Genomic DNA, 12,587 nt, shown 5'->3' on the forward strand with positions numbered 1-12,587 from the left:
TCCTGTATAGATACATACCATTCTCTGCCACAAAATGGTGAGCCTCGCTTGTTAGGGACGAGCCATTTTTTGGGGGAATGGAAGGCAATTTCAAGGTTGTTGGAAGCAGGAAACTTGAAAGGGACAAAAGTCAACCTATGAAAAACCTGTGTAAAAACTTTGTCAACTCAGATTAATTATTATTGTACTTAGTGTTGATGGCAAAAATGATAAAATATGCGAATGGTTATTTACTTGATGGTAACACCAGTCTCCCTATCTTCTGAAAACTGATATGTTTTAACGGCTGAGATGCATCCTCCTGTGCACCCAAGTGGAGCTATATACATATGGCGTTCCATCCAGGTGAGAGACTGACTCACGAAGTCTTATGTGGGTCGAGACTGCGAGAAGGGGGTCGACCCGCCATGTGCTCAATAGATAGTGTAGGGTGGTATAGAGCGCAACTAGGTGGTTTAGAGTGCAAGAAGCCGACAGCCATCACGTGTTAGCTTGAGAGCGAACGCGGCCAGCTTTGCTCTATCAGCTGGCACCACGTCCGTGCTGTAGAGGAGCGGTCATCGCGATACCTGGAAGGAACCGAGACCCATGCACATGGACTGCTCGAGATGAGATAAGGATGTAAGGTTACATGTAGCTTGAGCAATAATCCAAGCATCAAGGCGACAAGATTGTTGCCGGCCATATGTTTGAGATTGGGCGGACCCTATCTACAATCAATAAACATTCAAGAGGCATGTACATATAGTATAGACAGGTACTATCATTGAGGAAAAAATATTGAATAGCAAGACAGCATGGCAACGGAGATTAATATATTTGTGTGCGCGCGTGTTTGAAATTTTTAATATATAATACGATTTTTATCAACTAGTTTGTGTGTGTAAATAGAGCTAAGGTACGCGCATATATTTATATATATGAATTATATAAATGTGTTATATGATGATCTTGATAAGTTAATACAATCATATACGGTAGGAACCCTTCTCAGCTCGTCACTTGATACATAACTGTAGCAACCCTTGTCATTTGATGGAAGGCATTGATAAGAAAATCATCAAACTTCTTAATCCTTTTTAATAGTAGCATGACTCAAAGAGACATGACAAAGGAGCTCCTTATTAGGATGATACCTTTTAAGAAAAAACTAAGGTCATCACTCAGAAAGCGTTTCTTTGATTTAATCTGTGACCGCACCTAGTCTGCTTTATTTATGGTCTCATGGGACAAGGTTGTTGGATGCTAGTTTAAAGGAATGGAAGATCTCCACTTGAGAGTGTGATTCCCGAACTCAGCCCACCATGCTCACACATAAGCCTTCACAGACTAGACTGACCTCAGAAGCACAAACAAGAAGATAAATAGTGGATTAATCCCCCTATCAAGACCACACATGACAGCAAACTCCTGCTTCTACCAATATCCAATGTTATTCTCTTTACTATCCAAATGACCCCCATTTTTTGGTCTGCAGGGGAGCTCATCAGCTTGAGGTCCACACAATTACATGGTAATAGTCATATCAGCATAATATCCAATAGCCGTTCCAGTTACATTCAACAGACAACTACACAAGGCCTTGTATAAGCAATCAAATAAGAAGGGCAATGCATTTGATCCTTCTTCTCATTTGTAAATTCCTTTGTAGAGCCGGCTGCCACTGACAGCATTGTGCCTCTCTATCTTGACATAGAATCTGGACTCTATGAAGTAAATAAGATGTGCCTTGCTTTTGTTGCAATCAACCGAGAGTTGAGTGCTTGCATGCGAATTAATATAAAATTACAAGCTTCTCACTTTTGATGACACATAGAATAAAGCTTCCTCTTTGCTCAGCCCCAAATCCTCCATCAAACCTCTGGCCACGGCCCATTGGTAAGCTTCTGATGGAGGATGCAATGGTAGCAAACCTGACTTGAATTTTTCCATGTCATGTTCTGAGCACCTGTGATAAAAGCCAACCTTACACAAATTTAGGCAAACACCCTTGAAATTCTCCAAGAAACGGGTTTTTTTGCATGACAGGTTGAGAGACCTTACGTGAAAGTTAGGATTGGTATTCCATCCTTCTCACCAAGGTGTAGAACAGTCCCATACCAGCTGTCCTGAAGTGGCAGAATTCGAACAAGGTTACACGTGGAAAGGCAAAAAATCAATACTGCAAAAGACAAAACGACCAAGGCCTTCACCAGACTTGACAGGTTTACTACTAGCTAATTTTTATAAGGATCAATATACCTTGGCATTAACTTTTACAGGTGCAGAATCACAAAACCAAAAGCATGTTCAAGGTCAACAGCATGCACACATCCATGGCTACCCACCAACACAAGAAAACAACAAATGCCAATAGATGGCAAGGTTTTCCATTAGCTGCTCCCAATCTGAAATACCCTCGGACGCAGGTTTGAGCACAATCTTGTCACACACTGTTAATACTAATAAACAAGATGAAATGGCACAACACCAAACAAGATAGTAATGCTGAAATTTAGATGACACAAGCAATAGGGATGGAAAGGGCCAACCCCCTTGTAATATGATTGTATTATCAAGGATTATTCCTCAAGATAACAAACTTCATGGGCATCACATGATTTCTAATGACATTCATGCAATGAAAACAGTTTGCAAACATGTTTTGTCGCAGCAGGAGTTGAGTCCAAAGCTTTGGTCACGAAGAACCTCACTCCCCAATCCCTAGTGATTTGCTACAGGCATCTATGCTCCACTGGCATCCCATACGCAAACATGTGTGCGCCAGGCAGAGAAATAGGAGATCTTAATGGTCACACACAGATGTAGGGTAGGTTAAAAGAACTCATAGAAGCTCTTACCAATGAATTTGTAGTTTGCAAGCTCCAATGAACTCTAGGTCGAAGTGTTAGCGACAGAAATGCTCAAAAGCATTTTCAGTAGGGCAGCCAAAAAGGACATACAAGGGCTAGACAACAATGTGTAATCATGTGCTGGCTGTATCAAAGGTTGTAGGAGCAAGAAAAGCATGTGTATAGACTGGTTTTGTTGAATTTTGTCTTCTACCACCTCTTCTAAAATGAGCCAATTTAGAGAGAGAGAGAGAGAGAGGTCTTTCCATACAAGGAGAGGGTGGCCATTGGGCCACCTTACCCGATGCCACCCCTCTCCCATAACTCTTGTGTGAACAAACAAAGAGCTTAGAGTCATACCTACCACCTGTCTACAGCCCACAAGCAAGGTCATAATACAAACTCACACATACGGTTCATGGGAGGGCATCCCCTACCCATAAACTACACAGAGGTCTTGCAAGCAGTAAAACAGTTCAAACAAAAACAATTCTAGGCATGGAGGTATGCCATGCAATCCACACAATGTAATGGACAATCTCCCTTTCAATTATCTTGTAGCTAACGGTCATCTGGACGTAGACATTACGTCCCCAAGCCAACCAGAATACCGTACTCTGAATCTAACCAAAGTCCCCAACCTACCAAATCCAACCTATTGGCCCTTGAGGTGCCAGTCCACATGACCCTTGGCGTGGCAAGTCCCCTGCCATGAGGTATCATGTCCATGCTATGGAGCCCATCTGGAAATGCAGAGAATGCCCAAATAGTGACACAATCGTTCTCCAGATAACCATGCACAAACAAGGAGAAATCCAGATTCTATATATCTATCCCCACAAGGAGTGGTTCTTAACACCTTGGACACACAAAGCAATCTTTAAGCCAAATGGATGCAACAGCACAGAAAGTACGGATGCTTGCACATCTAGAACTTCTCCATGGACACACTCATCTATCCTCAAAGTAGCTTTCCATATACGACGAATAATTCCAGATGTAAGTTTAGCCATCCTTAGGAACAGGTTTGATGAGAAAGCCTTAAGTTGTATAAATACACCTTTCAATGTTGATATGAGCCCTCTTCCGAGCATCTTACACGAAAAAGAGATTGTACAAAACCTCAACTTCGCTTACAACAGTGAGAGCCACATGTTCATCAACCAGCATTTCCTTTGGTGCTCTGAGGTGTGCTCACAACACTGATGCATTGATCTTTCATACCATGGCTCACCATGATGGTCCTGTAATTGCCTTACTCCACGGGCTCACCACGATGGAATTATGAGATCTACCCCCTCTCCATATAGGAAATTAAGATGAAGTCCAAGAAAAGCCAGCACAGACAGTTTCATTTAGAAAAAGCTAAAACAGGTAGATATCTTCCATACATAAAGAAAAAAACTGTCTATAGCCCCTCATGATCTATAGCTCTTTCTTGCAGAGTTGCTATCAAATTACTACTAGTGCAAAAAATAATAAAAATCTAGAAGGTATGGGGATATCATGGGGAAAACTTACATGTGGTAACAAAAAGCAACCTCCAAGCTATGGTTTTAAAAAAACCCATGTTGGCTGCAGCATGCTGGCAATAGGGCTGTTTTGGGGATTATGAACAGCTGCCAGTTGGGAAATAAGTATCAAAATCAAGGATGTTTTGAGACAAAAGCTAGGATCCCATCACATTATTTGTGTTGCACACACATGTGAGGCTTTTGAACTTAGGCCATCATATAGATAATCAAGTCAAAATCTCCTTGTAAAGTGATGAAATGCTAGTTCTCTAAAAAGGCTAAAGATCTTGCAAAACCCCTTTGATCACCTAATAGAAGAGTTGATAAGAAGACAAAAAGTCCATAACTTATTTGGAGCTTGGAAAGAAGAAAAATCACTTAGTCTATTCCAGGTGAAAGGATCTTGGAATAAAGAAAAATCACTTAGTCCATTCCAGGTGAAAGTGCAGAGCTTGAGATTGGAAGCACATATTGACAAACTTGGACTCGTTGTTGGGGGGAAATAAGTGTTGGCAGCAGCACCAATAACTCATATTAGAGAGGGTAAAAGTACATATAATTGCTCAGAAGAAACATCAGATGAGACCTTGCAGTTCTCAGTTCTTCTTCTAGAATTTATATATTTGAAGTTTCAACCGAAAGAAATTCCCCTCAGAGGTTAAATTGAAAGTTCAAATCTACCACTGTTACACCGAGATAAGTGAAAGGTTTGCATTCTAAGCTGATGTTGACAGTTGCACGCATGAGCTATTGAAAGACAGAAATAACCGATATCCATTTCATGCATACCTTGATAAGTGTCATAGAAATGGATGATGATGGTTGCTGGCCTACAGTCTGTACAAAACTTGCCTCGATCAAGTCCTTCCCATAATCCAATATGCTATTTTCTTGCATGAAAAGATCATTAAATTGGTCCACCCTGCAGTTTCGTAAGAAACATGCTACATAATTCTGGCCTTGCAACATGCTATAAAAAAACAAACCCGTCCAACACCCCCCCACCCCCACACGTCCACAAGGGATGGGCAGGTGACATTCAAATTATTTCTGTAAAGCCCCTGAAACTTGCTCTATTGAAGATATTAACACACACACCAAAAACTTACGTGATTTTGTACATACGAATATGTGTTGAAACCCCATCGGTTGGCCTAGCTTCTAGAAAAGCAACACCTCCATGACCCCATGTTGATGTGTAAGAGTGCCCAAAAAACATTTGATTCCCCACCTGCATCCAACTTGTGGCACTTGGAGAGGCTTTGTGTCTCGAGCCCAAGAACTTTCTTCTCATACCTTCTACCTGATTCCAGGAGGACAAAAAAGAGAGAGAAAGGGGTATGCTTTTAAACCCCATTCAAGGTAAAATGGCATGCACAGAGACATTCGATTGACTCCTATACCTGGCCTCCTTGTAGGTAGCACATAAACCGGTCCTTCCACATGTTTGACCCATAACTTGCATACCACACATACATTTTCTCTTCATTGATTATCCTACTACCAACTTCATTTGCTCTGTCCACAGAGAGCAACTCTGACATCATGATGCTTTCATCAAAAGTCATCTGCAAAGCCTGGCCACATTCCATGCTTTCCCCCTCTCTTTTCAAAACTTCAGTTGTGAGATCAGCACCACAGGTTTCACCATTTTCTTCTGCCCCAGTCCCATGTCCAAATGTCTCAGATCTGCTTTGCATGTTGGTTGCCAATGTAGCCGCTTGTACAATCAATTGTCCAAGAAGCTCACCTTCTTCAGATTTAGTACGCTTGTGGGAAGCCTTTTTTGTTGGGGGCGTTCTTGATCCATGAGCCATCCCCAGTGGAGGAGGAGATGGTTCTAAAGGAATAATTTGATCCTTGTTTTCAGGGAGATCACTATCTGCCTCTAACAAATCTTCAACAGACTCTCCATCGCTCAGGTTTAAAAGAGCTAGGGTCTGCAAGAAAAAAACACACAAGCTTGAGAGAGCTTTGATTCTTTATCTGTAAAAAAGAAAAGGAAATTTATCAATGTGCACTTGCCTCTTTGATTGGAACTAAAATGTCCTCATCCACCTCCTTTTGAAAAGAACTGGATAGCTCATGCAAGACAGGCCAGAACTTTTGAAGCACCTCTCGAACCTTCAATATAATGCAAGTTAGTCCAGACGCTACAATGCATGGACAGGATCATGAACACCAAAGAGAGTTTTCATACCTAAATCCTTTTGATTCTTATGATTAGTCCCATCTACATCATCAACAAAGCATCTTTACTGTCAGCATCTCACCTTGTGAAGAAGAGTCCATGTACTCGACAATGGCCTTGTCTTTGGGATCAGAGAAGCTTTACGAAATGGTGAGTCTCCGAGCAAGATTTGAAGGCACGACAAGTAGGATTCAGCAATCGATTTGAGATTGTAACCTCCTTCCAAAACAAGGACAAGTCGTCCTTTGGCTACATCCATCAGCTGTGTTTGAAAGACCAAACAACATATAATCAAAACATTTGAAAAGCATGTGTTATGTTAAGTTCACTATCATGGTGAAAGGTGTGAAGAGAGCTTGTAGGAGTGAGTGGGGAGGGCAGTCAGGAGGTGTGATTGTTCTCTCACCTTCCGTGTCATCTCTGAATAACCAAACGGTGTCAAACGGCAGCCACCTAAGGGGTCCCCTTCCGCTGTAACAGAACGAATATCAGTGATGGAAACCATTATCTTCCAAAAAAAATGTAAAATATATTTTCCAGCACATGACCAACAGTTGTCATTGATTCATTGGCGTTGTCATTGATTCATTGGCAACACAAAATCATCAAGAAGCATAATGAGCTAGGGTACGGCCTGCAGCCGGCTGAATGGGCATAACGAGAGCCAAGCCTGATCCATGTCTGGGAACAGCTGGCTGCTGCTTGTCATACACCAGTTGTGGAAATATTCAAATGCAACTCAAGCACTAGTCGGCAAAAATTGAAAAGCATCCCGTCCGGTGTCATCAGAAAGAAAAGCAGCATTCACCTCAATCATCAAGTGCAACCAAATGTGGCACAAACATTGTTTAAACTAGAATTATCTGAGTCAAAAAGGCATGTAATCAAGTAAGTGCATTTATAGAGAAGTCCTGCTATTTTTCTTCTCAAAAACACCATTGTGCTCTCTAGACTCTCACACAGGCTTCCTTTTCATTGTCAGCTTTGCAAGGCTTCCTAACATTTACTATGACCTCATTCCTCACCGTTTCAGATTGCAGCCCTGGCATCCCTCTACTTGCCTCAACATGTCAAGATCCTAGGGCCTCCTATCACAGATTGTCTAACATTAACTAAACTACTACTACTTTTTCCACAGATTTTTAGCCTTCCAAAGTTATTATGCATCTGGGTGTTTAGTGCAACGCCACACCACCCCCCCACACTCCACAGCTCCTCAACCTTCAGCAAACCACAGCTTCTCTCAACCAATCCACAAACAAGGGGCAGAGATCTATAAGGAGCTCACACTGCAGGAAAAGGAGAGATGGAAGCAGATTCAACTTAAGAGCCACTGCCAACATGGGGACCCACTAGCTGGCCCACCCCATGTTGAGGTTACAATCGGAGGAATACAACAGGTTTGCAAAAAGCCCCAAGAATTCAGAAACATGTGGCCCCAGCAAGGAGGTACTAGAGCTGGACCAAATCAGGTGCGTCCGCATTGATGATGTGGCCATCCTAACTATACTCTTCACCGTGCAACTCCTTGCAGCCCATTCTACCACAGCATCCCACTCAAATCAGCACACCCTTCGCCCTTCCTCTTTCTCCTTCCCTAGATCATCCCACACACATTAAAAGCCCCGTGCAATGGCAAGTCTATTGGTACCAAATGAGCCACAACATATTTAAATCTCGCTACCCCCCCGACCTTTGGTAAACTTGTATGACCTTTGGTTATCAACTTTTATGCCCTCCTCTCACGTGGTGGCAGTTGATGTGTGAAACAACTCTAGATCAGGACATACAAGTTGATAAGCCCAACACAAAGGTCACCATCTTGAGCAAGGATCCACTTAACAGAAGCCTGAATCATAATGCCTGAACCAATCATCAAAGGTAAGGTACTGTTGGCACTGCACCACTTCATACCACTTTCCGGCGGTTCTCTTGCTTCACCTTCACCTTCAAGGGTAAGAGGATGAGGTCACTTGGAGAATTAAAGAGAGACAGGCTTCCCATGATCTCAGTCATAGGCATAGAGCAGAGTCTCTTGCTAATGCATTTGGTTGCCCACTTGCACACATTTTATACATCTTTGTTGAAGAGGCCATGTGCTATTTTTCGAGAGCAATGGACTCGGGTATTAGTGGCCTCTGTTTGCTATTAGGTCAGGACAAGAAATCATGGACACGGAGTTTGCAGATGTTACAGTGGCCTCTCTGTCAGCATCATACAGAAATCTTCAAAGGCCATGCTGCTCAGTATTTTCTATCTAGCAGCAGGGGCTAACAACCTCTTTTCTCACTTTTAATAATCATGATTCAAAGGCAGCAACTGCCTCTTTTATTCTCCTGAGATCCCCCTCATGCACTTTCAATGTTAAAGTCCAAAATCCCTCAAAGATCAATCATTCCACTGAGTCAAGTGATTGACCGCTTCACGCACAATCCCAACTTCCACTTGATGAATAGATTTATCGCAAGAAAGAATGAAAAGGTACAGATTCAATCACTGGATCAAAACTACAAGAAGAAGAAAAAATCAGAGCTAAGGCAAATATGTTCATAGTTGATAAAGGATGTCACTATGCCCGTAAGTCAATCCATATGAATCATCTTTAGGGACATTTTCTACACACATGAAGCCATCTCAAAGCACATTCAGAGCAAACTAAGTCTGCATAGGATCACTCAAACGGACCAACCTTACATACCAATAGCAACAATAAGCAATGCACACATTTATACCTACCCACATAACCATGCAGACCAGGAAGTAAGTTTTTTTGTACAATGGCACAAGGTGGAGGGGGGAGGAGATACACCTGAATCAAACCCTCCCGAAATAAGGACTATATCAGGGTTGAATTCTTTTGCTATTGGCAAAAGCACATGATCCCATACAGCTAGATAATCAGAATCACCAAATCCACCATGCGGCCATGGCACATTCACATTAAAACCAACAGCGCTACCACTGCCAATCTTGTCAAAATTGCCTTCAGTGCCCATTGGATAAAAGCTTCCATCGTCATACCTAAACCATGCCACAAGAAATCCCAAGCTTTTAAGCCGCAACTCCATTGGCTATAAAATATTGACTTCCAAATCTCAGTGCCAAAGCAATACCAGTATGAGAGATTGTGCATGAGCAGTATATTCCAAGTTTGAAAGCTTTTATAAGCACTTTTACCTGTGAATGGAGAAATATAAGACTTGGTCGTCATCCCAAAACATGTTTTGTGTCCCGTTGCCATGATGCACATCCCAATCAACTATCAAAACCTTTCGAATGCCAAGATCTTGCTGAACACAAGGCAGCAACTTCGTCAAGATTCAGCTAATCGTATTTAATTTTTTCATTCTAGACAATCCAAAACTAAGAAATTTACAAAACCTTCCAACAAAATGCAACCACAACAATGATAGAGAAATCGTGCAAAGTTGATGTTCACACATTATTTTCTTAATAAGTAACATACATGACCAGGTGCATAACTTTTTAAAGGAAAACTTACATCTTTCCGTCCCCTTTTCCTTCATCTCTTCAAAAGAGTAAACCATTGTCTTCACCCCCTCTCAGATATTAAATATTTTACACTCCCTTGGCACTCCCAACGCATTAGCCAACTCAGCCTTAAGCTAAGCCATCTAGATTGATCAATTAGCTATCTGCCCCTTTGGATATCCCGTAATATAGGACATGTAAAATTCAGGCATATAGAAGAACATCTCAATGGATATCCCATAATATAGGACATGTAAAATTCAGGCATATAGAAGAACATCTCAATGGATTTGAATGTTGGACTACCTACGACGTAAAGGGGACACAACCTCAAATGGGTAGTGGTCAATCCATGTCAAGGCTCATTATACTCCAGCATGAAGAATGTTCAGACGATTTGTGAAAATTTTATTCAGACATTATCGGAAACCAACTGATATTATGAGTGATGGCGATGATAGATTAGATGTCTCTTTTAATGGGCTGTCTTTGACATGTTGGATACAAGGTTACAAGGAAATCAGGCTATCCGCCCCTTAGGATATCCCGTAATATAGGACACAACAATTCAGGAATATGGGAGAGCTTAGAGTATCTCAATGGATTTTATTATTGGACTAACAAAGATGAAAAGGGGGCACAGCAGCGGTCAATCCATTTGGCAAAGGCTCGTTATACTCCAACATGAAGAATATTGAGGCTATTTGTGGAGAATCTATTTAGATATTATAAACTACTAGACAATATTGTGAGTGACGACGAGGAAGGATTTAACTTTCCCTTTTGGAGGGTTGTCTTTGACATGTTGGATACGAGGTTACTGAGGAGCATTGTTGATGGATGAGGTCAATCAAATTAGTATGTTTAGCGGGCATGGGATGGGAATAACAGGCAGACTAATTGGAAGAGAATTTCATGATATTGGAGTTTGCGTACATAGTGCCAAACATTTACCTACAAGCTTTGGTCCATCTATTATGACACATGGATTTCAGCATAGTGCCCCGGTAGCAGTAGGGTTTGAGAAGGAAAAGATACCAGCATCTAAAGACTTTCTTGAAGGTATGAATCAAATGCTTGAGTTGGCTCGAGACAACAAAAGCCAAGATCATTAGTGTTACTAATTCCAACCATAAATGACCACACTTCAGATGGAGCATGAGACATGCTGGAGCTCTGCCTATTGATTTTAATGTCTTTTTTGGGGTAGAAGAGAGAACATTTCTGACCGTGTCATGAAAAAATGATATAGAGCTCATTACCCACTCAGTTGTTAGTCATTGAAGAGACACTCTTTGTAAATCCGCCACAGCCTCGGAAGCTAAGTATCAACCATATCTGAAGCACAATAGATGGCACTCTATTTGACTGTAGTTCTATACCAATATGGGGTCCTATATATCTCGTTTTTGCCAGCCACTTGCCTTTTACTCACATTTGAGCATGCATGCACACACATGCAAATATGGTGTTATAATTGCCTATGAAGACAAGTCGTTCCCATGCACATGTCTTAAAGAAAATAGAGACACCACATTGCACTGGAAAATCCATGCTAGACACATCAAGCAGCTACTAGTGAAAGAATCGAGGAGGGTGATTGTTCCAAGTAAAGAACCAAAAAATCAAGGTACAAAAACAAGAATAGATTAACATAGGAATGTGCAATTAGGGTAGAATGTGAAGCATTATTCTTCATATTAACCATCTGGGAGATGTTTACATGCTAAAGGAAAAACAAACAAGCACACCTACAGTTCTTATCTGGGAGACACCTTTGTAAAAAAATCATGGCCATAAGGCCATAACTTTCAAGTTCTAAGACAGGAAGCAACTTTCTTTCTCATTGTGGATCAGACAAAGCATAACAGTGACTTCATAAACACACCTTCTCATGCACAAGAACATGGGCAGCTATAGCCACATTGTTGAATAAACAAAACCCCATAGCTGCATCAGCCTCCGCATGGTGTCCTGGTGGCCGCACAACAGCTGCTCCAGATACAAGGTCACCTTTTGCAACAGCTACACATAGCTGAAAATAACCAGAAAATCGGGGAAAAAAAACTTAGAAAGACCAAGAAATGGTTTTTGCAAAATACATGCATACATATTGTAACATGCGGAGAGCTTCAAAGAGCTGCTTGTTAGTTTGCAGATTAGAATCACTTCCACGTTAAAATGCAAGAGAGAAGGAAGAGAGAACTGCTCAGTACACAATGTTAAGTCCCAATACCCACTGAAGGCGCCCGTCATGGACCCTTGCGGCCTGCGTTTAGACATCTGGAAGACGGGCTGCAAATCAGCTGCCTGAAGGGACTGCTTGCACAGGTATAGGTGGAGGAGGGCTGATCAGCTGGCCAACCTGGTTTAGGACTAGTCATGGCCTCAAAAGCTCCACTAGCTGTGCCAAAGAGAGAGAGATGTACCAGTGTGGGCCTTTTACACCCCAATGTTGTCTTTAGCTCACAGGCTTGTGCAACAGGACGGCGGCCAAGAATGTTGCGTATTTCGGAGTCTCCTGTGTATCATTCACCGTGTGTACCCGTCTTCATGTCT

General features: G+C 41.8%; 1 protein-coding gene across 4 annotated transcripts in view; it reads right to left on the bottom strand.

Annotated features, from left to right (window-relative positions):
- Window positions 1–1,351: 1,351 nt before the first annotated feature.
- The window catches only part of LOC147633622 (histone deacetylase 5-like), a 41,495-nt gene continuing 30,259 nt past the window's right edge, over window positions 1,352–12,587 (bottom strand). For all 4 annotated transcript variants that reach the window (XM_086806765.1, XM_086806767.1, XM_086806766.1 and 1 more), the window contains 11 exons: window positions 11,917–12,063; window positions 9,714–9,826; window positions 9,346–9,557; window positions 6,943–7,007; window positions 6,619–6,798; window positions 6,371–6,469; window positions 5,749–6,285; window positions 5,455–5,648; window positions 5,135–5,267; window positions 2,044–2,108; window positions 1,352–1,948 (listed from right to left, as the gene is read on the bottom strand). In XM_086806765.1, the coding sequence (XP_086662891.1) occupies window positions 1,786–1,948; window positions 2,044–2,108; window positions 5,135–5,267; window positions 5,455–5,648; window positions 5,749–6,285; window positions 6,371–6,469; window positions 6,619–6,798; window positions 6,943–7,007; window positions 9,346–9,557; window positions 9,714–9,826; window positions 11,917–12,063 (1,908 nt within the window). In that variant the 3' untranslated portion in view covers window positions 1,352–1,785. The remainder of the gene's footprint in view (window positions 1,949–2,043; window positions 2,109–5,134; window positions 5,268–5,454; window positions 5,649–5,748; window positions 6,286–6,370; window positions 6,470–6,618; window positions 6,799–6,942; window positions 7,008–9,345; window positions 9,558–9,713; window positions 9,827–11,916; window positions 12,064–12,587) is intronic.

This window comes from Cibotium barometz, chromosome 12 (genome assembly GCF_041138505.1).
Source record: "Cibotium barometz isolate CiBa-2024 chromosome 12, ASM4113850v1, whole genome shotgun sequence".
In the NCBI taxonomy this organism is placed as follows: Eukaryota; Viridiplantae; Streptophyta; class Polypodiopsida; order Cyatheales; family Cibotiaceae; genus Cibotium; species Cibotium barometz.